We start from the raw sequence: 26,431 nt of genomic DNA on the forward strand, positions 1-26,431 counted from the left end.
TATCACAAGACTCCTGCTTAATTGAAATCTTGGTTTGTCCTGTGGAGCACAGACTCCTCCCTTTGCAGCACAACCTGGCCTTGGGAAACTGACCAGCATTTATCCCTCATGGCTGTCCGGGTCCCTCAAGAAGCCTCTTTCTCCAGACCTCACTGGCATATCTTCCCTGTATCCTCAGTTCGACAGATCTGGAGGGCAGCTGCCTTTTACATTGCCAGCCAGTGCATCTTCCCTGTGTCCCCACTCCACAGATCCTGGAATCCAGCCTCTCCCTCCAGGGCTAACCAGTATTGATTCCAACACAATCCTCGCTGCTAATACAGTCCCCACAACGGTGCCAAGCAGCAGGCTCCTCCACAGCTCCCCAGCTCTCTTCCCTGGAAGAGCGAGGGAGCTGCCCCTACAGGCCTTGAACTCTGTTTCCAAAGTTTGGAGGATCTGGAGCACAGAGATGGAAGCCTCGGATTTCAGGAATCCCCACTTATTTCCACAGAGCTTTGTGTGTCCTCCTGAAGCCTTCAGCTAATGAGAGACCCCTCATGTTTGCATGAAGTGCTTTTAAGACAGGTTGGTTTAAAGGGGACCATGGGGCCATCCCAGTGCAGGCTGGTCTTAAAGGCTGCTCACATCGATGCTGGCTACCAGCCAAGTCCAGGCTTCGTTCCTGGGTACGGTGCTTGGCGCAATGAGACTCTGACACCAGCACTGAACAGGGGCTGCTGTGATGCAAATCACCAATAATAAATAATTTTGCTGTGAATTTTTCCCTAGAAATGGCTCTTTGGATTTTTCAGATACCCTGTGCCCGTCACACACACAGTACACATATATCAGAACACTACACACCCAAGGTGACTTACACGTGTGTGTTGTGTCCTGTTGTGTTGGACAGTCTGTGATTTACCTTACAGAGAACTAAAGCGCCTTTCCTTTCTCGGGTTATGCTTTCATTAGAGGAGACAAAGATAAATGGCATTTCTGTGCCTGGAACTCCCTGAAATGGAGATTATAATATTTCTCTAGACCCGGGTCTCAGGAGTGTTGGGAGGGTTAATTAGACAATGTCCGAGTACGTAAAATGTAATATACATTCTGCTATTAGAGCAAAGTACTACGACCTGAAAGAGCTGAGGACAGAGGTTATTCAGAATGGGGGGAGGGGTAGCTCAGTGGTTTGAGCATTGGCCTGCTAAACCCAGCATTGTGAGTTCAATCCTTGAGGGGGCTGTTTAGGGATATGGGGCAAAAATCGGTTGGATGATTTAACTGGGGATTGGTCCTGCTTTAAGCAGGGGGTTGGACTAGATCAGTGGTCCCCCACATCTGCCAGCCACCCTGCTGCCAAAATGCCACCGAGAAGCGGCACGAAGCGTTGCCTCCGAAATGCCGCTGAGAAACAGCAATGCTTCTCGGCAGCATTTCAGCAGCGGGGTGCCCTACGGGTGCACAAAAATGCCCTGGCAGGCCCCATGGCACCCTCAGGGACTGCGTTGGGGACCACTGGACTAGATGATCTCCTGAGGTCCCTTCCAACCCTGATATTCTGTGAATCTGTATAGCACTGTGACATTATGTCAGTTGCAGGTTTGCTTCCCAAATGCTATGGTATTTCTTTTGCAAATGCAGGAAATAGAAGTTAGTTGGGTAACACTCCCAGCAGTTTGCCCACTGGAATAGGGTTTCCAGTCCATGTCTTTGCTGTGCTAAATAAAACCCCAATTCCCCAGTATTGTGCAGACAGACAGACCCTGGCACCTGTGTGGCACCCGATGGTTTCCATGGGGTCCATGTGGGCACAGAGGTCTGTCCTTTGGGATGACTGCAGATTTGGGGCCTAAAAGTTGGAGCTCTTGCAATGTTCAGACTAGAAATATGGTGCATTTTGAAATAGTGAAGATAATTGACCACGGGAACCACTTATCTGGGGATATGCTGGATTCTCCATCACTTGCAGGCTTTCCGTCAGGATTCGATTTCCTTTCAAAAAGATGCTTTCGCAGAAATGGAAGTTACAGGCTTGATGCAGAAATGACTGGCTGCGGTTCTTTGGCCTGTTCTGTGTTCTGCAGCAGGTCAGACTACAGGACCACAATGGCCTTGCTGGCCTTCACTATGACTGTATGAAAGCTATGAAAGTCGGCAGCAATGCTTCAGTTACACATGTGATGGGGTTCCAAATTCCTTTCTCAGTGGGAGCTTGGAAGCTCCCTCATCTCTGCCCCTCCTTACAATCGCATCATTGTTAGCACAAGAACCTTCTTCTCAGCAGCGTCTATCACTTGGACGAGACTTCTTGCTCCTCTCTGTCCATCAGATGACATTTTGCATGAAAATTCCAAATCCACTTGGTCCCAGTGCCTCTCACATGTCAAACTCAGTGAGGAGTTTAGTCATATAAAGACACGCAAGTTGCACCAAAGTGTGTCTAGCAGTCTCAAATGTATGCTCATAGTTGTCAGTCTTGTCCCCACCCCTCCCAACACACACACACTGTACACACAGGTTTCAGAGTAGCAGCCGTGTTAGTCTGAATCTGCAAAAGGAAAAGGAGGACTTGTGGCACCTTAGAGACTAACCAATTTATTTGAGCATAAACTTTCATGAGCTACAGCTCACTTCATCGGATGCATGCAGTGGAAAATAGAGGAGGGAGATTTTATATACACAGAAAACATGAAACAATGGGTGTTACCATACAGACTGTAACAAGAGTGATTAGGAAAGGTGAGCTATTACCACCAGGAGAGAAAAAAAAACCTTTTGTAGCGATAATCAAGGGGGGCCATTTCCAGCAGTTGACAAGAACGTCTGAGGAACAGTAGGGGGGAAAAGTAAACACGGGGAAATAGTTTTACTTTGGGTAATGACCCATCCACTCCCAGTCTTTATTCAAGCCTAATTTAATGGTGTCCAGTTTGCAAATTAATTCAATTCAGCAGTCTCTCGTTAGAGTCTGTTTTTGAAGTTCTTTTCTTGAAGAATTGCCACTTTTAGGTCTGTAATCGAGTGACCAAAGAGATTGAAGTGTTCTCTGACTGGTTTATGAATGTTATAATTCTTGACATCTGATTTGTGTCCATTTATTCTTTTACGTAGAGACTGTCCAGTTTGACCAATGTCCATGGCAGGGGGGCATTGCTGGCACATGATGGCATATATCACATTGGTAGATGTGCAGGTGAACGAGCCTCTGATAGTGTGGCTGATGTGATTAGGCCCTATGATGGTGTCCCCTGAATAGATATGTGGACACAGCTGGCAACGGGCTTTGTTGCAAGGATAGGTTCCTGGGTTAGTGGTTCTGATGTGTGGTGTGTGGTTGCTGGTGAGTATTTGCTTCAGGTTGGGGGGCTGTCTGTAAGCAAGGTAATAGCTCACCTTACCTGATCACTCTGGTTACAGTGTGTATGGTAACACCCATTGTTTCATGTTCTCTGTGTATATAAAATCTCCCTCCTGTATTTTCCACTGCATGCATCCGATGAAGTGAGCTGTAGCTCACGAAAGCTTATGCTCAAATAAATTGGTTAGTCTCTAAGGTGCCACAAGTCCTCCTGTTCTTTCTGTACACACAGTCTCACAAGGCAGCCATTCCTTCACGAACAATGGGAAAAAATCATACCCTACCTAGGGGATAAATTCCCTGCTGCTAAAAGTGCCTCTTGATCTACTGAATTTAATGGAGTTGTGCTTATTTACATCAGGTGAGGTTTCCATTGATTATAACCTGGGTGCCTAGAGATGCAGGTACATTTGTCCCAGGAGGATCACTAGCTGAGTGGGTATGGTGAGATATCTACCTGACGGTGAGTATTCCTGACAGGGAGCCAGAAGGGCTGTTGACCTCAGGACACTGAAAGCCGTACACTCTTCTGAACAGGTTAGGTGTACAGCCTAACCCCACGATCCTAGCTGATTTGAGTTCCCATCTCTGCTTGCCCTGGCACGTTTGCCAACAGGTATTTCCTGCAAAAGGAAGCAACAGCTTTTGGGAAAACCCACATGCACAAACAACAAATCTCCCAAGGTCAGAGTAACAATCGGGGGTGTCCTAGTGGGGCGGCATGATGGCCCTTCCCAGCACTGAATGGGGAGAGGTGGCATGATCCTGTTGGTGGGTCACTGCGGCCACGGCAGCCACCACATTCATTCCTTGGCAGCAGACAAGCAGCTGAGGGAGAAGAACTGGGTGTGACAGCTACTGCAACCCCCTGCAGGATCTTTGGGGACCAATGCGTTAAACCTAGGAATGGTTTCGGTGTTTGTGTCCTACTCCCTGGGTGAGGGGTACCAGACCTCCTCCCGGAACTACAACCATCAGGGGAGGGGGTGATTCAGGCAAGTCACTAAACCTGAACCATTCTAGAAAGGGATCTGCCTCTGGAGAGGTTTCAATAGATTGGTTCAAAACTGGGATTTCCAGAGACAATCAGAGAACAGGCTTTTGGTATAAAAGGCTGAGTTTAAACGAACATGGATTCTGATCCAGCAAATGGACAGGGCCTTCTGTCCAAGGGGGACCCCAACCTTCGCGGAAGTGTTAGAAAGACTTTGGCCCGGTAGGGACCCCATAAGGCTGGTGGGTGCTTCCTGGAATATTTAGTGTGTGCTTAAATTGTGGGTGCTCAGGAACCACGGCAGAGCAGAGGGTGTCAGAGAGCAGTTAATGCTGAAACTATTCCAGAGCTTAACTATCCTTATAGTTGGAAAGTATTTCCTCATATCTAATCTAAATAATACTTACTGCAAATTCTCCAATTGATCAAGGTGATTTTGAATTTTTATCCTGTCCTCCAAAGTGCTTGCAACCCCTCTCAGCTTGGTGTCATCTGCAGATTTTGTAAGAATACTCTCCACTCCATTATCCACATCATGAGTGAAAATATTGAATAGTACCAGACCCAGGACAGATCCCTGGACAACCTCACTAAATACACCCTCCCAGTTTGACAGTGAACATTCATGACTATATTTTCAACCAGTGTCAACCTCTGGGACCCAACCCATCCTCCATGAGTTCTGGAAGATCATTGCTAAGGTTCAAAGACTGTTTCAGCTAGTTCCTCAGATACCCTGGGGTGAATGGCATCCGGCCTTGCCAACTTGAAAACATCTAACATTTAAATATTCTTTAATCTGTTTTTCCTATTCTGGCTTGTGTTTCTTCCCCCCCCCCCCCTCTTGTTTAGCATCTGGTCACAATCAACTCCTTTAGTGAAGACTGAAGTAAAATAGGCATCAAACTCTTCCGCCTTCTTGATGTCTTCAGTTATTAGCTCTCCTTCCCTCTTACGTAGCAGACCTGCACTTTCCTTCATTTTACCCTTGCTCCTCATGTATTTATAGAACCTCTTCTTATTGCCTGGTATGTCCCTTGCTAGGTGTAACTTATTTTGTGTCTTAGCCTTCCTGGTTTTCTCCCTACATACTTGGGTTGTTCTTTTCTACTCATCCGTAGCAATTTGTCCATGATTCCACTTTATGATTTTCAGGTCCCTAGAGAGCTCCTGATACAGCCATATTGGCCTCTCACTAGACTTCCTGTCCCTCATGACTCCAAATTCATAGCGTTTTAAGGCTGGAGCATAAGGGCGGCAGAATCAGGTTTGTTGTCAGGCCAAACAGCTCGAGGGTTTTTAGTCTGGTGGAATTGTACCCTTAATGACCCTGCTGTGGGATTTGGTCCCTTTTGGTTTCTGCACTGGGAGGTGGGAAGGGAGCTGTGGGGTCTACTCTCGTTATCAGCACCTCACTGAAAGCTGTGCGAGGAGTCTGAACTCTACTGGTGTGTCTGGTTGGGAGAAACCTTGGGGCAGCCCCAGCTTGTTCTTTAGGGGAAATTTCACCCCAAGTCTGCAAAGGGACCTGTAACCATCAAGCCTTTAACATGGGATGCCGTCAGTCCCTCCTTGCTGGAGTGTACTAAACCCTCATGTAGTGATTTCTTTGGGGGTTATGGGGCTACCTGGGTCATTGAACCAACAGGGCAGAGGGTGTTACCACTTTCTGGCTGGAACCTGCAGTAAATCAGGGAGTCTGAGTGAGTCCATGATGGATGTGACTGTTAACCCAGTTCAGATCCTCAGTGACTGAAGCCAGGGCTTGTGTGTGCTAGTTACACCCATTCCCTTTACTGCACCTGAGGCCAATTGGTGCCATGTGGTGGATGAATGAAAGTCCCAGTCTACACTCAGGCTTGATAAAGCCCTGGCTGGGATGATTTAGTTGGGGATTGGTCCTGCTTTGACCAGGGGGTTGGACTAGATGACCTCCTGAGGTCCCTTCCAACCCTGATATTCTATGATTCTATAAAAGCATTACATGCCCTGGGCCCTAAGTTTTCCCAAGTGACTGCTGCTTTTGGGTGGCTCAAAATTTGGATGCCCAACGAGAGAGATATTGAAGGGGCCTCGTTTTCAGAGGGTGGGGGCTCAGCACTTTCTGAAAACCAGGCCTCTTTGAGGCCTTCTGTGTTGGGCACCCAAAATCTCTTGTCACTTTTAACAAGTTGGGCCTTAGTGTTTGGATCTCTGTTGCAATAGGGCAGGGGTTGGGTCTCTTTAATGAGGGTGGCATGTGACTCTTAGTCGGGGTCTTTCATTGGCCTGTTGCACAGTCTGGTGACTCACTCTGGTTCATGTCCCTAATCTCCTCCTACAATAGGGGAGAAGAGGACAACAGTTTAGGTTTGCAGCATGGCAGTTTATTATGCAGAGGAGCCCCGTAGAGCAGCACTGAAACAAGTGCTAAGCGGCGGATAGAAGCAGACACTCTGAAGCTGTTGAGATTGTTATGAGCCTGGCTTCCGATGGTGCTTCCAGTGGAGGGGAAATGGAGCCACAGCTGGGTCTGGCAGCATCGGCTCGCTTTCATCTCCTCTCTTTCTGGATCTTCCTAGCTAGTAAGGGCAAGACCGACGTGAATAAGGTTCCAGGCATTTTGACGAATAAACCTACCACCATTTCCTCAGCAGCCCTGTGAGATGAGATTAGGCTAGAGGGGAAAGCGGTCAGGGTTAGCATCTCCACGCAGACTGACACTGGCTCCTGCAGCTCAGGGAATGTTAGTTTGTTCTCTTTTGTATATTGTTGGTTAGCAATGACTAGAGGCCCCACCTTTGATCAGGGCTACAGGTGTTACTGTACACACACACACACTGGGAGACCATCTCTGCCCCAAGGGGCTTACACTCAAGATACATGGGGGCAAAGGGTGGGACGGTAACAGCGTGACATGCCTGAGGTCCCACAGCTGTTCAGTGGCAGAGCAAAGAGTAGCGCCCTGGGCTCCTGAGTCCCAGTCCAGTGCCCGCTCCCCTGGAGCACATGGCCTCTCCAGAGCAACAGAGAGCATCCGACCAGTGTCACTGCAGGCCTAGGTGGCTACTGGGGCAGAAGGGTAGCCTTCAGGAGTGAGTGTTGCCAGTGAGCTCTTGGACAGAGGGTGACATCGCTCTGTGGCTCAGGAAGGGGCAGGCGCTTGCCTGCTGGAGAGACAGAGTGCTAGGGCCGTGCCATTGAAGGTGCAGGATCTATGATTATAAACAACTCCTATCCCCTCCCCCTTTGCTGTCTCTGCTCCACACACCCACCTGGGCCCACGTGTTAGGGCAGGTCCCTGCTCTAGGGTAAGAAAGAAGGGCCATGCTAGGCCCTTTTGTCTGTTGTGTGGGTCCAGGGGCCATTCAGTGTCTGCATCATACAGCATTTGTAAATGTCACTGCCAGACAAAGGCAGGTGGTGAGGATCCTCCCCAGAGCCCCCCTGCCCTTGCCCCGCTCCCAGGCACCGTCTGGAGCTTTAGGTTTCTTATGTATCCCAGTGACATTAAAATTTGCTCCCTGCGGTTCTGCTGGCGGCTGTAGGGCTCCATCTCCAGGCTCATAGGGCAGGAGGCCTTTGCCAGCTCACTGCCAGCAGATGGAGCTGGACACTTGTGCAGTGTGAAATACCTGGCCAGGATCTCAGTGAGGGAAACCCGTAACCCTGCCTCAGCCCAGCCGTGAGCAGAGAGGAGGCCCTCTCGGTTACCCACCTCCTCAGACGCCTCCTCACATTTGATAATGACGGAAGGGGGGTCCTTTTCAGTGGAGAAGATTCCAGAGCAGTCTTTGACCAGCTGCAAGGGAGAGAAAAGAGACCTCAGCATCTGCCTGTCAGGGAGTGATAACGCTCAGGCCACTCGCGTGTGGGGACCTGCTTCCCAGGGTGGGTTGGTCACAAATTCAGCAGGAGGTTGGGAGGCTCAACTATGTGCCTGGTTTGGACATCACAGTGGACCAGGACCCATTGTGCGAGGCGCTGTACAGAGACCAGAAGGATGGGCCCTGCCCCGAGGAGCTCACAATCTAGGTAACCCTGGCTCATGTTCAATAGCACCTTTGTGAGCTGTCACTGTGCAATCTGTGGGATTCCTTGTGTACTCCAGATGAGTGAGAGGGGCCCACAGAAAAAAGTGTATGGGTAAATGTAGACATAGACATGGAGAGAATGAGTCAAAATCTACACTCAGTTGAGCCAGGCGAGGCTGGATTGCTGTTAGGGCAGAGCATGCTTATGGAACTAGAAGCAGGGTCTTGCAGTTACAGCGATGGGCACAGATTCAGGACACCTGGATTGAATTCTCCACTGGGTCACATCACCGACCAGGGAGACGGGGATAAGAGCACTCCCCCTCGGCCAGCCTGTCTCTGTCTGGTCTATTTAGATTGTGAACACTTTGGGGCGGGGACTGTCTGTGTCTGTGCAGCACCTGACACCATGGGGCCCTGATCTCATTAGGGATGTCAAAGTGCTAGTGTACCACGAATAATATTAGACACGAGCTGCATCCCCTTCACCTTTGGACTTCAGTGAGGGTTCCCCAGTAGAACGGTGCCCCAGCTGACAACAGCAAACCAGAGATTAAAAGCCATCCAGTCCTATAATTAGGGGATGGATGAATGGATGTATGTTGTCTGTGACATTGATGTAAGGATCAGTAAGCAGGCTACTGCAGAAAAGGCACTGTCCCATAGCCCCATTCCTTCCTTTATGTTTCTGCTGGAAACATACATTTTCTGTGAGACCTGGGGATCTGAGCAATACTATTATCAAGATGCAGCTGTGTGATCAGTGAGACAGAAGAGTAGATGGAGATGTCTCAGTGAAGCAAGTGATCCTTACCCCATCTTCTTTGAATTCACACTGGTTGATGTCACATTTCTCTGATACCGGGCACACTGTCTCTTTAACAGTGAATTTCAGCGATTGGATAGTTTTTGAAGACACATCCTAAGAAGACATTCAATGAAAGAACAAAATAAACATTTATGGTGATCGACAAGGCACCAGGCTCCACTTTGAGCTTGTAAATATTTTTCTTTTATGTTACAGTATCGCCTAGAGGCTTAGATTGGCGTCAGAGCCGCATTGTGCTGGGCGCTTGTCACACACATACGCAGGCAAGGCCCTTGCCCCAAAGAGATTCCAGTCTATCAGAATGCAACATTGACTTGTTCTTGTCCACTGAAGTAAAAAGTTAATAATCATTCTCAGCTGTTGACTAGGGCCTTGCATATTTCAAATGCAGTTCAAATATTAATCCAGGAATGTAACTTCATATGCTGTGCGCTGGATCTGGTGTAGCTCCATTGTCTTAAATGGGGCTGATTTGCAGCAGTAGAGGTCTGGCCAATGTGTCTTCAGCACGATGTTTTGAACAAATAATGAGTATCTTGCAATTCCTCCCCCATCTCCTGCTGTTCTTTTAGAAAGTCCAGTCGCTCAGTGTTTCTGCACTTGTTTTAATTACTGAAAGTGCAATTCTGGTTTGAAAAGTGACATGGTCCAAGTGAGCTCTTGGGATTCCAGGTCTTATTGCCTCACGGTAATTTTCATATGTAGGTTCCTGTCTTGCAGAAGTGACTTGTGTGTAAAAGTGTTTGCAGGATCGGGCCCCAAGTGTCCTCCTTTTGGGCTTGACCATGCATGGCTCTGAGCACCCTTGTGTGGGGCTGAGCACCCTCAATTTCCATTGACCTCATTGCAAGCAGGGGGTGCTCAGCAGCTCACAGGATCCAGACTTTCATTAAAACAGGTTATTTCCCTAAGTGTCCTTGAATGTTTGGAAAGTACCAGGCCCATAGGGACACCACCAGAAATCAGCCCTCGATAATAACAATCAGGATGCAAATACCAGACTGTAGATTCAGGAGCCTAGCATCAGAGGGCAGCGATTCCCATTGACTGGCCCTATGAGCTCAAGCAGCATGGAATATACACAGGCCACAAAGCAATTCCCCAGGTCACTCACCCAGTCTGGCTGAGGCTATGGCTTGTCTTCACTACCATGCTAAATCCGCACTGCTGCGATTGATGCAGTGGCATCAAGTTAGCCGGAGGGTCTGGTGAACGGCCATACCTGGTCAGACCAAAGGTCCATCTAGCCCAATATCCTGTCTTCCAAGAGGATCCAATGGCAGGTACCCCAGAGGGAATGAACAGAACAGGTCATCATCAAGTGATCCATCCCCTGTTGCCCATTCCCAGCTTCTGGCAAACAGCTCTCCCGTCGACATAATTAATCCACCTCAGTGAAAGGCGGAAGCTGTGTTGACGGGAGCGTGTCGCCTGATGACCTAGCGCAGTGTAGATACCGTGTTAAGTTGATGTAAGGAATGTTGCACAGGGGGGTGGGTTTTTACACCCCTGAGTGATGTAATTTACATCAACTTAAACTATTTCCCAACGTTTATTCCCCCCCCCACACTGTTCCTCAGACGTTCTTGTGAACTGCTGGAAATGGCCCACCTTGATTATCACTGCAAAAGGTTCCACCCCCACCCCCCGCCCCGCTCTCCTGCTGGTATTAGCTCATCTTAAGTGATCACTCTCTGGTTACAGTGTGTATGGTGACACCCGTTGTTTCATGTTCTCTGTGTATATAAATCTCCCCACTGTATTTTCCACTGAATGCATCCGATGGAGTGAGCTGTAGCTCACGAAAGCTTATGCTCTAATAAATTGGTTAGTCTCTAAGGTGCCACAAGTCCTCCTTTTCTTTAAACGGTAGGGTAGACAAGGACTCAGCTTCCAGGAGCCGATAGGCTGGTTGCAGATCTGAACTGCAGCTAAAACCGCATCCTCGTGGGTTGGCAGAGGGGATGATGATGGCGTGGGGGCTGCTGTGACCACCCTGACGATCAGCAGGACTTTCAAGCAGGTTTCCATCCTGTGCCCTGTGGGATTCAGTGAGAACTGGGTGGGCAGCCCTGTCCCTCTCAGGGGAAGCCCTTTTATACGCTGCCTCCTCTATACGGGCTAGTGCCTCATTGGCTGCCTGTGGCGGTTCAATGACAAGACAGAACACAGCTTTTAGCAAGCAAACGGCTGGTCTGCTAACAGGCTTCTGCCTGTCAGCTTTCCACCTTCCCCTTTATTCTTTCTCTCCCCCCGCGCATTACATTCTCCAACAGACAAAAGGAATACACTGGCTTTGTTTAACATTCTTATTTACCAGTTTCTATCTACCGCATTCCTTGCTCTCGGGCCTTGAGCCCAGTCCTGGGAGGCTTCCCACGGTTCATGTCATCTGGGTGAGATTCCAAGGTTCATGCCCTTGAGAGGAGCTGTGTGTGCACAGGTCCAGCACAACACTCCGGGTGTGCCCTGAATGTTGCCAAGCGCATAAACCTTGTATGAATCCTACATCCCCTCCTTTTTTGTTTATTTGTGCTCGGCCATCTCATGGTAGCCATCAGTTTGCTTTTGCAAGCCAATTAACTCCCGGACAGACAAGGTCATAACTCGTGGAGCCTGCCAGGGCGGTTCTCGACGAAGCCTTAACAAAAAGGAAATACATTGCACACAGCAACAGCAAAAAATAAGCTCAAGAAGGTAAAGTGTAATTGGCCAGGCCCCAATTAACCATGCTAGAGTACTGGGAAGAGAGGTTCGCGTAAGCAGCGAGCATAATTTCATTTCCGATTTCCTCAGGGTGATGACATACTGGAATAAGGCACGTACCTAACACTTCTTCAGCTGCTACAAAATCAAATAAACAAAAGTGGGTAACATTTGCTATTGAAGCCAATCTTTCCCATAGGTTATATGTCATTCGGGCTCGTAACGGAGAAAGCGCTCCCGAGCCAACCCCTACGGGAAATAGCAGGCACAAAAGGCATACAATCAATACAGAATTAGCAGTAATTTGGGCAGGAATTGCCACAAAGTCTCAGAAGTCTCTGGCGATTGGTTTGCTGCCAGTCTTCGTTGAGCCGCGGTGACCAATGCTTTTACTGCTCCCCATGTCACGGGCTGGCTTGGGACGCTACGCCTCCTCCGTTTCCATCCTGCCGTTGTCGACCCAGGAGGCACCAGATTCTCCTCCAAAGTCAGCTGAAACTCCGGTATGGGATTCGACAGCCCCTGGTGCCATGCCATGCTGTTTCAGTGCTGGTTGCACACACCGGGCCGGAACCCACAACGGTCCTGCAGGGAGAGGCACAGCAGCATATCCCCGACCCCAAGTGATTAAAGGCACTGGGCCCAACCATTGCGGATCGGGCAGCTGACGGTAAAAGACACGCGGTCTTTCCAGTACCTCGGATTTGTGAAAATGCCGATCCGCGGGGGTCTGCTGATCTGCATTCAGCGTTAAATTATTTAAAGTGAACAAAAGGATATGCAATTGCTGCTGAATGTCTCCTAAGGTTCGGAGACGCAGCTCCCCTTGTTTTAATTGTTTGTCGAGCAAGGTTTTTAGCGTGCAATTTGCACGTTCAACAATAGCTTGGCCTGTGGAATTATAAGGGATCCTGTGTTTGAGACAGACGTCCCATTGGGCACAAAAGATGGAGAGGGCTGTGGAGCAATAGCCTGGGGCATTATCTGTTTTTATCTGGCTCGGGCGACCCATAACAGCAAAACAGGGTAGCAAATGGTGAACAACTTTGGGAGTGGCTTCCCCACGCTGTTGGGTTGCCCAGAGGAATCCTGAATAGGTATCAATGGAAACATGTAAAAACGAATAGGGGCAGAATTGTGGCATGTGGGTGACATCCATTTGCCACAGCTGATTCGCTGCGGTACCTCTGGGGTTAACGGCATAAAAAAAGGTAGGGGCAGCAGCGGCACGGTGGGGGCAAGAACGAACAATAGAACGTGCATGATCAGCAGGAATATGAAACTGTTGGGCCAAAACAGAGGCAGACTGATGAAAAAAGGAATGGCTTTCAATGGGGTCAGAAAAAAGGGAATTTACTTGACCACGTAACGCGCGATCGGCGCGCGCATTGCCTTCAGTAAGTAGCCCAGGCAGAGGTGTATGACTGCGAATATGAGCAACAAAATAAGGGAAATTACGAGTGGTGAGGAGATACTGTAAGGACAAAAACAGGCGGAGGAGGTCCGCATCAACCTGAGGGGTAATAAGGGCAAGGGGTAAATGATCAATTACCTGATAAACATAATGCGTGTCCACGATCAAATTAAAGGGACAATCAGCAAAAGGTTAAAAGGCCAAAATAACAGCAGCTAATTCCAAGGACTAGTAAAGCTCTCCAAGCACTGTGCATGCAAATATTATTGTACAAGTGAATGAAGCGCTTTCAGCTTTTCTAGGGGGAGGGGCCACTGGTCAATCCATACGGGCTCTAAGGATTGCCATACCAATGGTAATGCGGATGGCAAGGTGGGTGAGGGAGGATTTCGGGCCATTATATATTAATATCGAGGGTGGTGTCCAGCTTTGTAAGTAAGTCACGGCCCCAAATATTGAGGTGGACAGGGAGTACAAAAAGGCGGATTGTAGCAAGGGCACGGCCTCCTGGTTTGGAGACCGTGACCCAAGACAAACTTTGGCGCCCGGGTTTGCTACCCCCAATCCCCCACAACTCTTTAGAAGGAACTGTTGGCCAACCGACCCGCCACTCCGAATCACGAATCACCGTAACGTCAGCTCCAGTATCCACCAGCCCTGTAAAAGGAACATTATTTAAGAGAAGTGTTAACTGAGGTTTCGAGGGGCGGACCGACATTGTTAGAGCAACAAGTGGAGAGGACGTGTTGTGAGACAGCAACTGAGACAGCGTCAATCCAAAGCCGTTCCTGCCCCGGGCTCGATCCTCTGTGGCTGGCACTTGATAGGGGACTAAAATCAATTGCGCAATTGACCGTCCACGCGGGAGCGACTGCGGAAGATGGGTCCACACCTGAACCTTAATAACGCCGTTGTAATCGGCGTCAATGACCCCTGGGATGACAAAAAAGCCTGTTTCCCAGCATGTGAGCAAGGGAGAACCAGACCCACAAATCCGGCAGGGAGAGGTCCCGTCACCTGGGTAGGTATGGCGCAAACCTCCCCCGGCAACCGAAAGTCAGCGTCCTCCTGCATAATCAAATCAAGCCCTGCACTTCCGGCAGTCGCCACCTTCATGGAGTCTATGGGTTTTAAAGCAGAGGAACAGTTGTCTGAGTGGGAAACACCCCCGTTTGGCCCTGGGTTTGGGGGGAACCTGTCGTGCGGTTTCCTGACCCGCTACGACACTGATTAGCCCAGTGATAGCCCTTCCGACACTTGGGGCACTTCTTTGAGGGGTGGGCGGGCACCGTCGATGAGTGGCACTCCTGCTGAAAGTGACCCTCCTTACCACAGTGGTAACAACGCTTCCCCTCCTTCCCGCTTTTCTGCAGGGCAGCGGCCATAACCCCAGCTTTATGTGCTTGAGTTCCGATGTTTTGGCACGCCCGCAGCATGTCTGACAGCTCTAGAATTCCAGAGGCTTGTGCCGCCTGGACAGCACGGCGGCAATCCTCGTTCGCATTTTCAACCGCCATTTTTAACAGGATCTCCTGAGCTGCCGCAGGGTTATCCACCTGTCGGAGGATAGCCTCCTGCAATCTGTTGGTAAAATCCATAAAGGACTCTGCACCCTGAAGGATACTGGCAAAGCTTTTGGTAGGCTTGCCTGAATCCGGGACCTTCCGGAAAGCATGCTGGGCGCAGGTGGAAATAATGGGGAAGACGGCCTGAGGGAGTTGAGAGTGCATCTGAACAGTAGCAAACTGGCCCTCCCTGGCCAATTGCTCATAAATGACACCTTGCTCTCTATACACCTGGGCTTGGCGTTCCCCCATCTGCCGAAATTCACTAAGCCAAATAACATACTGACTGGGCGTCAGCATCATGCGCAATAGCGCCTTCCAATCTTCAGGGATCAGGGTGTACCCAGTACCTAGCCCTTCAATGAGACCACTTACATACATGCTAGTGAGGCCGAACTCGTGAATAGCTTTCTTTAAGTCTCTGATCACCGAGTAGGGCAAACTGACCCAGTTTGCAACCTGGTTGCCCTGGCCATCATCCTGCCAGGTCACCGGACAAACTGAGACCAGATCAGCCAGCTCCTCTGCTGTAATATCTGAGCGAGTCTTCGCTGCGTGAACCATTTGTTGCACCAGCGAAAGCCGCTGAGCAGACGTGGACGACCCCCCGGGGGGCCCCGGAACATGGGGCACCACGGTGGGATGGTGATCACACACCGGCTCCGGTGGGGAAGGCCAATAGAGGCACTGGGGGCGAAGCAGGGGGAGGGATGGCTGCAGGAGCGGTCGGGGGTGGCGGGATCGGCAGCCCCTCTGTTGGTGCGGGAGAGGGCCTTTCCGAGGCGACACGCTGTGTCGCATCGCCAGGAGGGGGGATGGCTGCAGGGGCGGACGGGGGCGGCGAGAGCACCAGCCTCGCGAGGGAGGGCCTGTCCGAGGCGACACGCTGTATCGCGTCGCGGCAGAGTTGCCAGGCATGTAAAGCCTGCACGGGTGCCCGAGGCTCTTCGTGCAATGTCTGGCCCAACCGCTCCCAGTCCGCTAGCTTAAGGGTTCCGGCTTCAGGGTACCACGGGCATTGGGCACGCACCTCCTGTAGCAGGAGAGTGAGTTCTCGAGTGGGGCAGTCATGCTGAGCCTTACGCAGCAAATACTGTAGCTCATTGCGGTGTTGCACTTGCAAAGCAGAGAGGGAGCTTCCCATACTTACCACAATGAAAAATACTCACCGGGATCCACGAAGCGGATGAGTGACGCGTCTGAAACCCTTGCCGGGTGAGGTGAGTGCTGAGGGCCCCACGTTTGGGCGCCAGTTGTGGCGGTTCAATGACAAGACAGAACACAGCTTTTAGCAAGCAAGCGGCTGGTCTGCTAACAGGCTTCTGCCTGTCAACTTTCCACCTTCCCCTTTATTCTTTCTCTCCCCCCGCGCATTACATTCTCCAACAGATAAAAGGAATACACTGGCTTTGTTTAACATTCTTATTTACCAGTTTCTATCTACCGCATTCCTTGCTCTCGGGCCTTGAGCCCAGTCCTGGGAGGCTTCCCACGGTTCATGTCATCTGGGCGAGATTCCAAGGGTGATGCCCTTGAAAGGAGCTGTGTGTGCACAGGTCCAGCACAACACTCCGGGTGTGCCCTGAATGTTGCCAAGCGCATAAACCTTGTATGAATCCTACAGCTGCCTGCTCCTGTCCTCCCTGAATCGATGGCTTTTCTCCCTCCATCTGCAGGATGTTTCCATTGGCCACCCTGCCGGGGCAGGTACATGGGGAGGTTGGTCAGGGGAAAAGGAAAAAATTTTCAAATACATTGCTGAAATCATGTGCACCAGTTGCTAAACAACCCGTGGTGAGGCGGGGAGATGTCCAGGGGCCTCCGCGCTGGGAAAGGCTGAGCTACGTGTCTTAATTCTGTTGGACCAGATCTCCACACAATTTGAATTAATTTTGAGAGTCACATTTTGTAAGACACTATCTCATATGTGTTACCAAGGGTTGGTTATATCACACTGACCACTTACTGCTCATCCACTGGTCCTGCAGTTCTGTCAAGCACAGCAATCAAACTGTCAGATCTCTTCTGTGTGATTACCGCATGTTCTCTGCGTCCTCTGAGAGGGGCTCTCACAATACTTTCCCTCTCACATAAAACGCAGTGAACACTGTGGACAGTATTGCTGGCTCTGGAGTCTCCTTGGATTCTGCTACGGGATGAGAACAGGAAATCTCAGGATTCTTTCTTCAGCTCATTTCTTGCACATTCTGGCTGACTGTTTAGCTACGGTTTTGTAATCCAGGCAGGACGGTCGGGGTTTGTAACCGACAATTCCATCCCTCCCTGTGCGGTATGTGAATTAAAACTGTTGCTCTGTCCCATGGGGTTGGGTGGCAGTGCGCTCATATCACATGCTTCTCTATCAGTTAGTAGCTGAAATACTAGAAATTCTTAATGTGTCTAATAATACTCCCCTAGTTGCCTGTTTGATCATTGAGATGTCACATGTTTTAATTCACTTATAATTATTATTAATTGTGTAGTTGTAACACCTTAATCACAAAACCATTCTTTCTCTAGCCCAAATTTCACCTCAGCCCCAGCGAGTGCCTCTTGCTTGTGTCCCCGTAAGGTTTAGTTTAGATGCGGAATTGTACTTGAGTCCCAGTTTGGATGCTGGTTCATTGAATATGGCTCCAAAGTTTGCAAAGAGTGTCTACTGCTTGTATGAACGTGCCAAGTCACTTTATCCCCCTGGCCCTCAGCTACCCATGTTTAAATAATGATCCTGCCATTTCACCCACCCTTTTTCTGTATTGCCCATTTTGATTGTAAGCTCTTAAGGGCAGGGACTGTCTCTTACTATGTGTATGCAGAGTGGGGGCCTGATATTGGTTGGAGCCTGTAACTCCACTGAATTCTGGTTGCTCAGAGAGTCCGATTAGAGCACTAGGGTTTGACACTGATCATCCAGGGCACCTAGATAAAGACGGTCCCTTCTGGCCTTAAAGTCTATGAGTTTAGGAGCCTGCAGAGTTTGGCGGTCTTGTTCCTGAAGCTGCTTCTGGAACATGTGGCTGCTTTTATGTCGTTCAAATGTCTCAGTGAGTTCTGCTTGTAACTGTGCAGCAGAACCCCACTAACCCTGGAACTCCTAGTTCACTGAACCCCACTTACCCTGGAACTCCTAGTTCACTGAGATTTGGGGATGTTCTCTAGTTTTGCTCCACACTCACTAAAAAAAGTGACTGGCAACTTTTGCAGTCAATACAGGTATCAGTGAAGAGGGCATTAATAGAAAAAAAGAGATGCATTAGTACTGGAAAATGTGATGTTCTCTCTCTCTGGCTCAGTTTCTCCCTCTAAAAAGGGGGGTTAATAATTAGGCCTGACCAGAAAACAAAAATTCAGTTTCACAAACAAAATTGAGATTTCAGAATTTGTTTTCCTTCCATATTGGAATGAAATTGAGAGCTTTGGAAAATTTTAACAACAACAGCCTAATAAACCTCATCTTCTGTTTTTTTTCCCTTGTTCTACCTAGATTACCTTGTGTTCTTTGTTATCACATGGAGGCACCTGCTTTCCTCCAAATCACTCCCTAACCCCCTGTCCTAGTCCTAAATCTCCTTAATTTACCATCCTACTTCACCCAAGTAACAATCTGCTTGAAGAACTAACCCTTCTTGTTCAGTTCCTGGGCTCTGCTGGCCAGACTCAGAGAGACCTGCACTGGGAGCTGCACCACTCACAGATCTCACTGCGGACGCATCTCTCATTGCCCCATGTGGGCAGTCGTGGGCGTTTTAAGCTTCAGAATCTTGACAATTGAACCAAAGTCCATTGAAGTCACTGGACATTGATTTCAATGGGCTTCAGATCTGGCGGTTGCTGACTTGTGCCATTTTTGCCTACATGGTTTCCCTTGGGATACAGACACACAATTGGTCTTAATTTGGCTCAGGAGGGTCAGACCACTGAATAAATTGAAGCTAATCAGTGGTGATGTTTACCGCAGTGAGGGAGCTTCCAAGCTCTCACTGAGAAAGGAATTTGGAACCCCAACACATGTGTTACTGAAGCATTGCTGCCGACCTTCACAGCTTTCATACAGTCACAGCTGTTAAGGCCAGCAGGGACCACTGTGATCATCTAGTCTGACCTGCTGTGGAACACAGGACAGGCCCAAGTACCTCAGCCAGTCATTTCTGCATTGAGCCCATAACCCCTGTATGAGTGAGAGCATCGTCTCTTTTAGAAAAAGTCCTGACTTAAAACCTGCAAGTGATGGAGAATCCAGGGGAGTGGTTCCTGTGGTCAGTTACACTCACTGTTAAAAATGTGCACCCTATTGCTAGTCTGAACATTGCAAGAGCTGCAGCTTTTAGCCCCCGATCCTGCAGCCAGATCTGCACAGACAGTCTCCTGTGCCCACATGGACCCTGTTGAAGACAGTGGGGTTCCACACAGGTGCCAGGGTCTGTCTGTCTGCCTGTGATTGTGGGATTTGGATCTCATTTACCACAGCAAAGAAATGGACTAGGAGACCCCATTCCAGCGAGCAAGCCACTGGGGATGTTACCTAACTAACCTCCACTTTCCACATTCACAAAAGAAATGCCCTGGCATTTGGAAAGCAAACCTGCAACTGCCATAACATTGCAGTGCTGTGAAGCTGGAAGACCCATTCTCAATAACCTCCATCCTTAGCTCGTTCAGTTTGAAGTAGTGTACTCTCATAGCAGAATTTATATTACATTTTACATATTCATCCATTGCCTAATCAACCCTCCCAATGCTCCAGTGAGCAGGGTCTAGATAAGTGTTTCATCCCCATTTCGGGGAATTCCAGGCCCACCAACACCACTTAACGCTGCCTCATCTGTATAAACCAGAGCCTGACCAAAGAACAAAGCTTCAGTTCTGTGTAAGACAAAGCATGGGCTGGCCAGAACAGCAGGATGCCCCACATGTGTGTCTCTAGGATTTGGGGAGTGGGGACACAGGAAAGAAAGACCCTGGACTTCCTGGATCTGTGGCTCTGGGGTAGCCCCATCACATGGGCTGCTCCAGGGATGGGAACCCCAATGCTTCCAGTTCTGCAGCTCCTGGGGTGCATCCACCAGGCAGACAGCCACAGGGCCACAAACCCCAGATCTTCCAGGCTCTGCGGCAAAGGTGGAAGCTCAGAGCCCCAGCTCTAAACAGGACTCAGCTCCTGGGTCCACAGCATTCCTTGGTCTGGCCTGTTGATTTCACTAGGGTGACTGGGGAATGAAGGTAAATTTGTCCCAGTCTGATCACTGGCACAGGGGTGCTGTGAAATGTCTACCTAGTGGTGCGTGTGACTGTTGGCTTCCAAATCCTCTAGGTCCCTCTGCTTTGCCAGTGACTCTCACATGCCAAACTCAAGGAGGCATTCAGCCATCAAACAACAAGCGAGAGCCACCCAGGAGCGTGTCTAGCAGTCTGAAATGGATGCACACACTGGTCACTCCATCTTCCTCCCCTGCCCACCACACCCTCCACCCCACTGTCTACCCAGGACAGAAATACTTTTACACACAATGCATCGGATCCTGCCCTGACTGGGCTGAATCCTCTGCTGGTATAAATGGCTATAGCTCCCTTGACAGTGGTGGAGCTATGCTCAGGTACATCAGCTGGGGGTCTGCCCCATTGGTTTCAACAGGGTTGCCCAGGGTTGCAAGTACACTTGCCCCAGGAGGATCACTAGCCAAGTGGGAGCTGAGAGATATTCAGCTAGCAATGGGTTTGCCTGCTAGACAGCCATACGTGAGGCTGCCCGCAGGACACTGAAAGCTGTACGCTGCTGTAAACATGGGGTGTGCAGCCTAACCCCACGATCCCGGCTGGTCAGAGTTCCCATCTCTGCTTGCACCAGCACCTTCACCAACGGATATTTCGGCAGAAGGAAGTGTGATAGGCTGGGCCTTTGCCAGGCCCCGCTTGGGCTTTTTCAGAGTCTCTCCCTTCTAAAGTCCTTTCCCCTTTTGGGAACTTTCCTCCAGTCCTCCTGGATTTACAGGGGGGCCTTGTGATTAAGGGGATGTTCACTCTCTGACTTTTCCTTTAAGGGAATCTCTAGAGGTCTGGCTAATTTGTGGCCATGAGATATGGCTAAACCCCAGGTCAGGGGTTATCTTTGAGTTCTTCCTGGGGCAATCGGTTTGTACCTTGTCTGGCGAGTCCTTGTGGGTGGCAGAAGTTTACATCCTGACATCCTCTCAGTGACCCCATTGTAAGAGACAGCTAACTCTGGGGTACAGCCGCTCTGCTCCTGGGAGCCACCTCTTCCCTTGACGAGCTCTCCCTTTTAAGCTTGTTTCCCCCAAGTGGCCCAAGCACTGCAGGTGTGCTTAGTTAGTGCTGGCTGAGCCCAGAAGGGCTCGTTAGCCTTCTCTTGATTGGGACAGGAACGTGCCCCATCACAAGATGCAACAGCGTTCAGGAAAACCCAAGTGCACAAACGTGTCCCGCAAGGTCAGAGTAACAGATGAGGCTTCCCTAGAGGGCTGATGGGACGGCCCTTCCCTGTACTGGATGCAGAGGGCCCGTGTGGGCCTCCTGGTGGCTCACTGTGACCACAGCAGTCCCCACTTGGGCTGCTCGGCACCACACCCTGAGCTGAGGGAGAAGACGGCTTTGGGGGTTCATTTTTCCGTACTTTTGGCTCTTCTCCCTGATTTTGCTGTTAGCCCATCATTCCCCCAGTCCCTCATGCAATATCCACCACCTTGAAAAATTGGGCAGAGGGAGGGGGGTCCCACAAGGCCGAGGCAGGACTGTGGGGTGGGAGCAGGGCTGGAGCAGCGGGAGCTGCTGGCAGCGTGGGGCGAGGTGGCCTGGCAGAGGTGGAGGACACCCAGGACTGAAACAGCTGGGAATGCCCTGGCGGAGCGGTGCGGGGGCAGGCCAAGGATGGAAGAGCAGGGGAGCTGCAGCTCAGCACTGAGGTGCATTGTGAAGCTACATGGGAGGTTCAGGACTGAATTAGCAGGGGGTGTCGCAGGCCCTTTGGCAGAGCAGCGTAGGAGACCAGACCAATACAGGGGCTGCTGCAGTGGTAGACCTGTGCTGAGAAAGACACTTGCAGATATAGGTGTTGGGGGTGCTGCTGCACCCCCCCGGGCTTGAAATGGACTCCATTATGTACAGGGTTTACAGGGTTTGGTTCAATGGCTCTCTGCACCCTCACTACACACAAATTAGTCCAGCACCCCTGCTGGCAGACAAGTTTCATAGGCCATGAGGAACAATAAGTCTCTGAGCAGTCAGCAAACAGGTGTTCCTCAACATGTGTAACTAGACTGAAAGAGCATCCGAACCATCTGGGAAATACCCCCTGGGGCAGGAACCGAGACAGGTTAATGAAAGATTATATGATCATAGAAGTCAAGAGGTTGTAACTGAGTCGAGGGCCAGCCTTCCGGTATGATGGACAAAGCAAATCAGATTCACCAGACAGAGAACATTCATGGAGAGCCTTACATAGCACGGAGGTTGTCCGTGGGACTTCAGTGGTGCATAGCCCTGGGCTGGCCCTCTGCCCAGGGGTGACTTTCACCTGGCGAGGCCATGCAGGGGGTGCTGTTACTGTCAATAATCTCAGTGTGCAGGGTGAAGCTTGACACGTTTCTGTACGCTCTGTATGTGCCTGAGATCTGCTTGGGACAGTCAGATGTAATTGTGTTTAGATTCCCCATACTTAGCCACTGCACTCACGTTTGGGTTTGGGAATAGCTGTAAATATCACAGCTGATTATCTTAAATGTATTTACCGTCTGAGCCAAATTCAGACCCGATTGCGTGTCTGGAACCCAAGGGAAACCAGATGGGGCAAAAAGGGCACAGCAAGGGCCTGATCTGAAGCCTATTGAAATCAGTGGGAGCCTAGCCAGTGGCTTCAGACCCTGAAAGTTCAAATCCCCTGCAGTGCCCACATGGGGCAATTAGAGATGTGTCCTCAGTCAGATCTGTGAGTGGAGCCCCTCCCAGTGGAGGCCTCTCTGAGTTTGGCCCACCAAGCACAGGAACTGAGCAGGAAGGGCTAGTTCTCCAAGGGGACTTTACTTGGGTGAGACGAGGATGGTAAATTCAGGAGTGGCTGGGGGGCAGGACTAGGACCGGGTGTTAGGGAGAGACTCAGAGGAAAGCAGTTGCAACCAACTGGGATAAAACTTAGCACAGGGTGATCTAGGTAGAACATCTGGGGGCTGTGAACGAGTCTGCCAAGGGAATCCCATTGCTGACACTAGGCTGGGAAAGGCACTGGGGTGTGCACTGCCTTGTAGGGAACAACCCTGCGCTGGCAGGGGGTGACAGATTCAATGCCCTAGAGCCTGGCTGAGAAAAGCATCTCTCTTCAGCAGAGAACTTCATGGACTTCAGTGGGACCTAAGCATGTAATCGACTTTAGGCTCATGTTTTATTGCTTTCCGTAAGTGGGCCCTAATCCTTCCAAGTTACATGACAGCTGGGTAGCTGAGCACAGACACCTCACTGAATGTATTTCTCTTGGATAGCTGCAAGGAATAATACTCCTTCTTCAGCCAGGTCAAATAGATCAGATGGTTATTGGGATGTATTCATACCATGCTAACAGCGTGCAGATAGGGAGACAGTGTCTCTGCCCCAGAGAATTCACAAACTAAACCAACAACATCCAGGTGAGGCAATGGGGTGAGGATCTACAGGAACCTTCATATGCATTGAGACCTCAGTAGACTATAATAGCGTCTTTGGATGTAATTGTACTAAAGCACAAAGCCTTGGAAACAAGCAGGGAGAACTGGAGGTCCTGGTGATGTCAAGGAATTATGACGTGATTGGAATAACAGAGACTTGGTGGGATAACTCACACGACTGGAGTACTGTCATGGATGGTTATAAACTGTTCAGGAAGGACAGGCAGGGCAGAAAAGGTGGGAGTAGCACTGTATGTAAGGGAGCAGCATGACTGCTCAGAGCTCCGGTACGAAACTGCAGAAAAACCTGAGTGTCTCTGGATTAAGTTTAGAAGTGTGAGCGACAAGAGTGATGTAGTGGTGGGAGTCTGCTATAGACCACCGGACCAGGGGGATGAGGTGGATGAGGCTTTCTTCCGGCAGCTCGCAGAAGCTACTAGATCGCACGCCCTGGTTCTCATGGGTGACTTTAATTTTCCTGATATGTGCTGGGAGAGCAATACAGCGGTGCATAGACAATCCAGGAAGTTTTTGGAAAGCATAAGGGACAATTTCCTGGTGCAAGTGCTAGAGGAGCCAACTAGGGGGGGAGCTTTTCTTGACCTGCTGCTCACAAACCAGGAAGAATTGGTGGGGGAAGCAAAAGTGGATGGGAATCTGGGAGGCAGTGACCATGAGTTGGTTGTGTTCAGGATCCTGACACAGGGAAGAAAGGTAAGCAGTAGGATACGGACCCTGGACTTCAGGAAAGCAGACTTCGACTCCCTCAGGGAACGGATGGGTAGGATCCCCTGGGGGAATAACATGAAAGGGAAAGGAGTCCAGGAGAACTGGCTGTATTTCAAGGAATCCCTGTTGAGGTTACAGGGACAAACCATCCCAATGTGTCGAAAGAATAGTAAATATGGCAGGCGACCAGCTTGGCTTAACGGTGAAATCCTAGCGGATCTTAAACATAAAAAAGAAGCTTACAAGAAGTGGAAGGTTGGACATATGACCAGGGAAGAGTATAAAAATATTGCTTGGGCATGTAGGAATGAAATCAGGAGGGCCAAATCGCACTTGGAGCTGCAGCTAGCGAGAGATGTCAAGAGTAACAAGAAGGGTTTCTTCAGGTATGCTGGCAACAAGAAGAAAGCCAAGGAAAGTGTGGGCCCCTTAATGAATGAGGGAGGCAACCTAGTGACAGAGGATGTGGAAAAAGCTAATGTACTCAATGCTTTTTTTGCCTCTGTCTTCACTAACAAGATCAGCTCCCAGACTGCTGCGCTGGGCATCACAACATGGGGAATAGATGGCCAGCCCTCTGTGGAGAAAGAGGTGGTTAGGGACTATTTAGAAAAGCTGGACATGCACAAGTCCATGGGGCCGGACGAGTTGCATCCGAGAGTGCTAAAGGAATTGGCGGCTGTGATTGCAGAGCCATTGGCCATTATCTTTGAAAACTCGTGGCGAACGGAGGAAGTCCCAGATGACTGGAAAAAGGCTAATGTAGTGCCAATCTTTAAAAAAGGGAAGAAGGAGGATCCTGGGAACTACAGGCCAGTAAGCCTCACCTCAGTCCCCGGAAAAATCATGGAGCAGGTCCTCAAAGAATCAATCCTGAAGCACTTACATGAGAAAAAACTGATCAGGAACAGTCAGCATGGATTCACCAAGGGAAGGTCATGCCTGACTAATCGCCTTCTATGATGAGATTACTGGTTCTGTGGATGAAGGGAAAACAGTGGATGTATTGTTTCTTGACTTTAGCAAAGCTTTTGACACAGTCTCCCACAGTATTCTTGTCAGCAAGTTAAAGAAATATGGGCTGGATGAATGCACTATAAGGTGGTTAGAAAGTTGGCTAGATTGTCGGGCTCAATGGGTAGTGATCAATGGCTCCATGTCTAGTTGGCAGCCGGTGTCAAGTGGAGTGCCCCAGGGGTCGGTCCTGGGGCCGGTTTTGTTCAATATCTTCATAAATGATCTGGAGGATGGTGTGGATTGCACTCTCAACAAATTTGCGGATGATACTAAACTGGGAGGAGTGGTAGATACGCTGGAGGGCAGGGATAGGATACAGAGGGACCTAGACAAATTGGAGGATTGGGCCAAAAGAAATCTGATGAGGTTCAATAAGGATAAGTGCAGGGTCCTGCACTTAGGACGGAAGAACCCAATGCACAGCTACAGACTAGGGACCAAATGGCTAGGCAGCAGTTCTGCAGAAAAGGACCTAGGGGTGACAGTGGACGAGAAGCTGGATATGAGTCAGCAGTGTGCCCTTGTTGCCAAGAAGGCCAATGGCATTTTGGGATGTATAAGTAGGGGCATAGCGAGCAGATCGAGGGACATGATTGTCCCCCTCTATTCGACATTGGTGAGGCCTCATCTGGAGTACTGTGTCCAGTTTTGGGCCCCACACTACAAGAAGGATGTGGATAAATTGGAGAGAGTCCAGCGAAGGGCAACAAAAATTATTAGGGGTCTGGAACACATGACTTATGAGGAGAGGCTGAGGGAACTGGGATTGTTTAGATGCAGAAGAGAAGAATGAGGGGGGATTTGATAGCTGCTTTCAACTACCTGAGAGGTGGTTCCAGAGAGGATGGTTCTAGACTATTCTCAGCCGTAGAAAAGGACAGGACAAGGAGTAATGGTCTCAAGTTGCAGTGGGGGAGGTTTAGGTTGGATATTAGGAAAAACTTCTTCACTAGGAGGGTGGTGAAGCACTGGAATGCATTACCTAGGGAGCTGGTAGAATCTCCTTCCTTAGAAGTTTTTAAGGTCAGGCTTGACAAAGCCCTGGCTGGGATGATTTAATTGGGGATTCGTCCTGCTCTGAGCAGGGGGTTGGACTAGATGACCTCCTGAGGTCCCTTCCAACCCTGATATTCTATGATTCTATGATTCTATGATTCTTAAACCACAACTTCA

General features: G+C 49.7%; 1 protein-coding gene and 1 pseudogene across 1 annotated transcript in view; both read right to left on the reverse strand.

Moving 5' to 3' along the window:
- The window catches only part of LOC140907890 (uncharacterized), a 41,823-nt gene that overhangs the window by 9,369 nt on the left and 6,023 nt on the right, over positions 1-26,431 (reverse strand). The window contains exon 4 of the mRNA XM_073334885.2: positions 1,268-1,282. Within this exon, the coding sequence (XP_073190986.2) occupies positions 1,268-1,282 (15 nt within the window). The remainder of the gene's footprint in view (positions 1-1,267; positions 1,283-26,431) is intronic.
- On the reverse strand, positions 6,967-11,210 carry LOC140907891 (cathelicidin-related peptide Oh-Cath-like; annotated as a pseudogene).

Source organism: Lepidochelys kempii, chromosome 2, assembly GCF_965140285.1.
Source record: "Lepidochelys kempii isolate rLepKem1 chromosome 2, rLepKem1.hap1, whole genome shotgun sequence".
Lineage (NCBI taxonomy): Eukaryota > Metazoa > Chordata > Testudines > Cheloniidae > Lepidochelys > Lepidochelys kempii.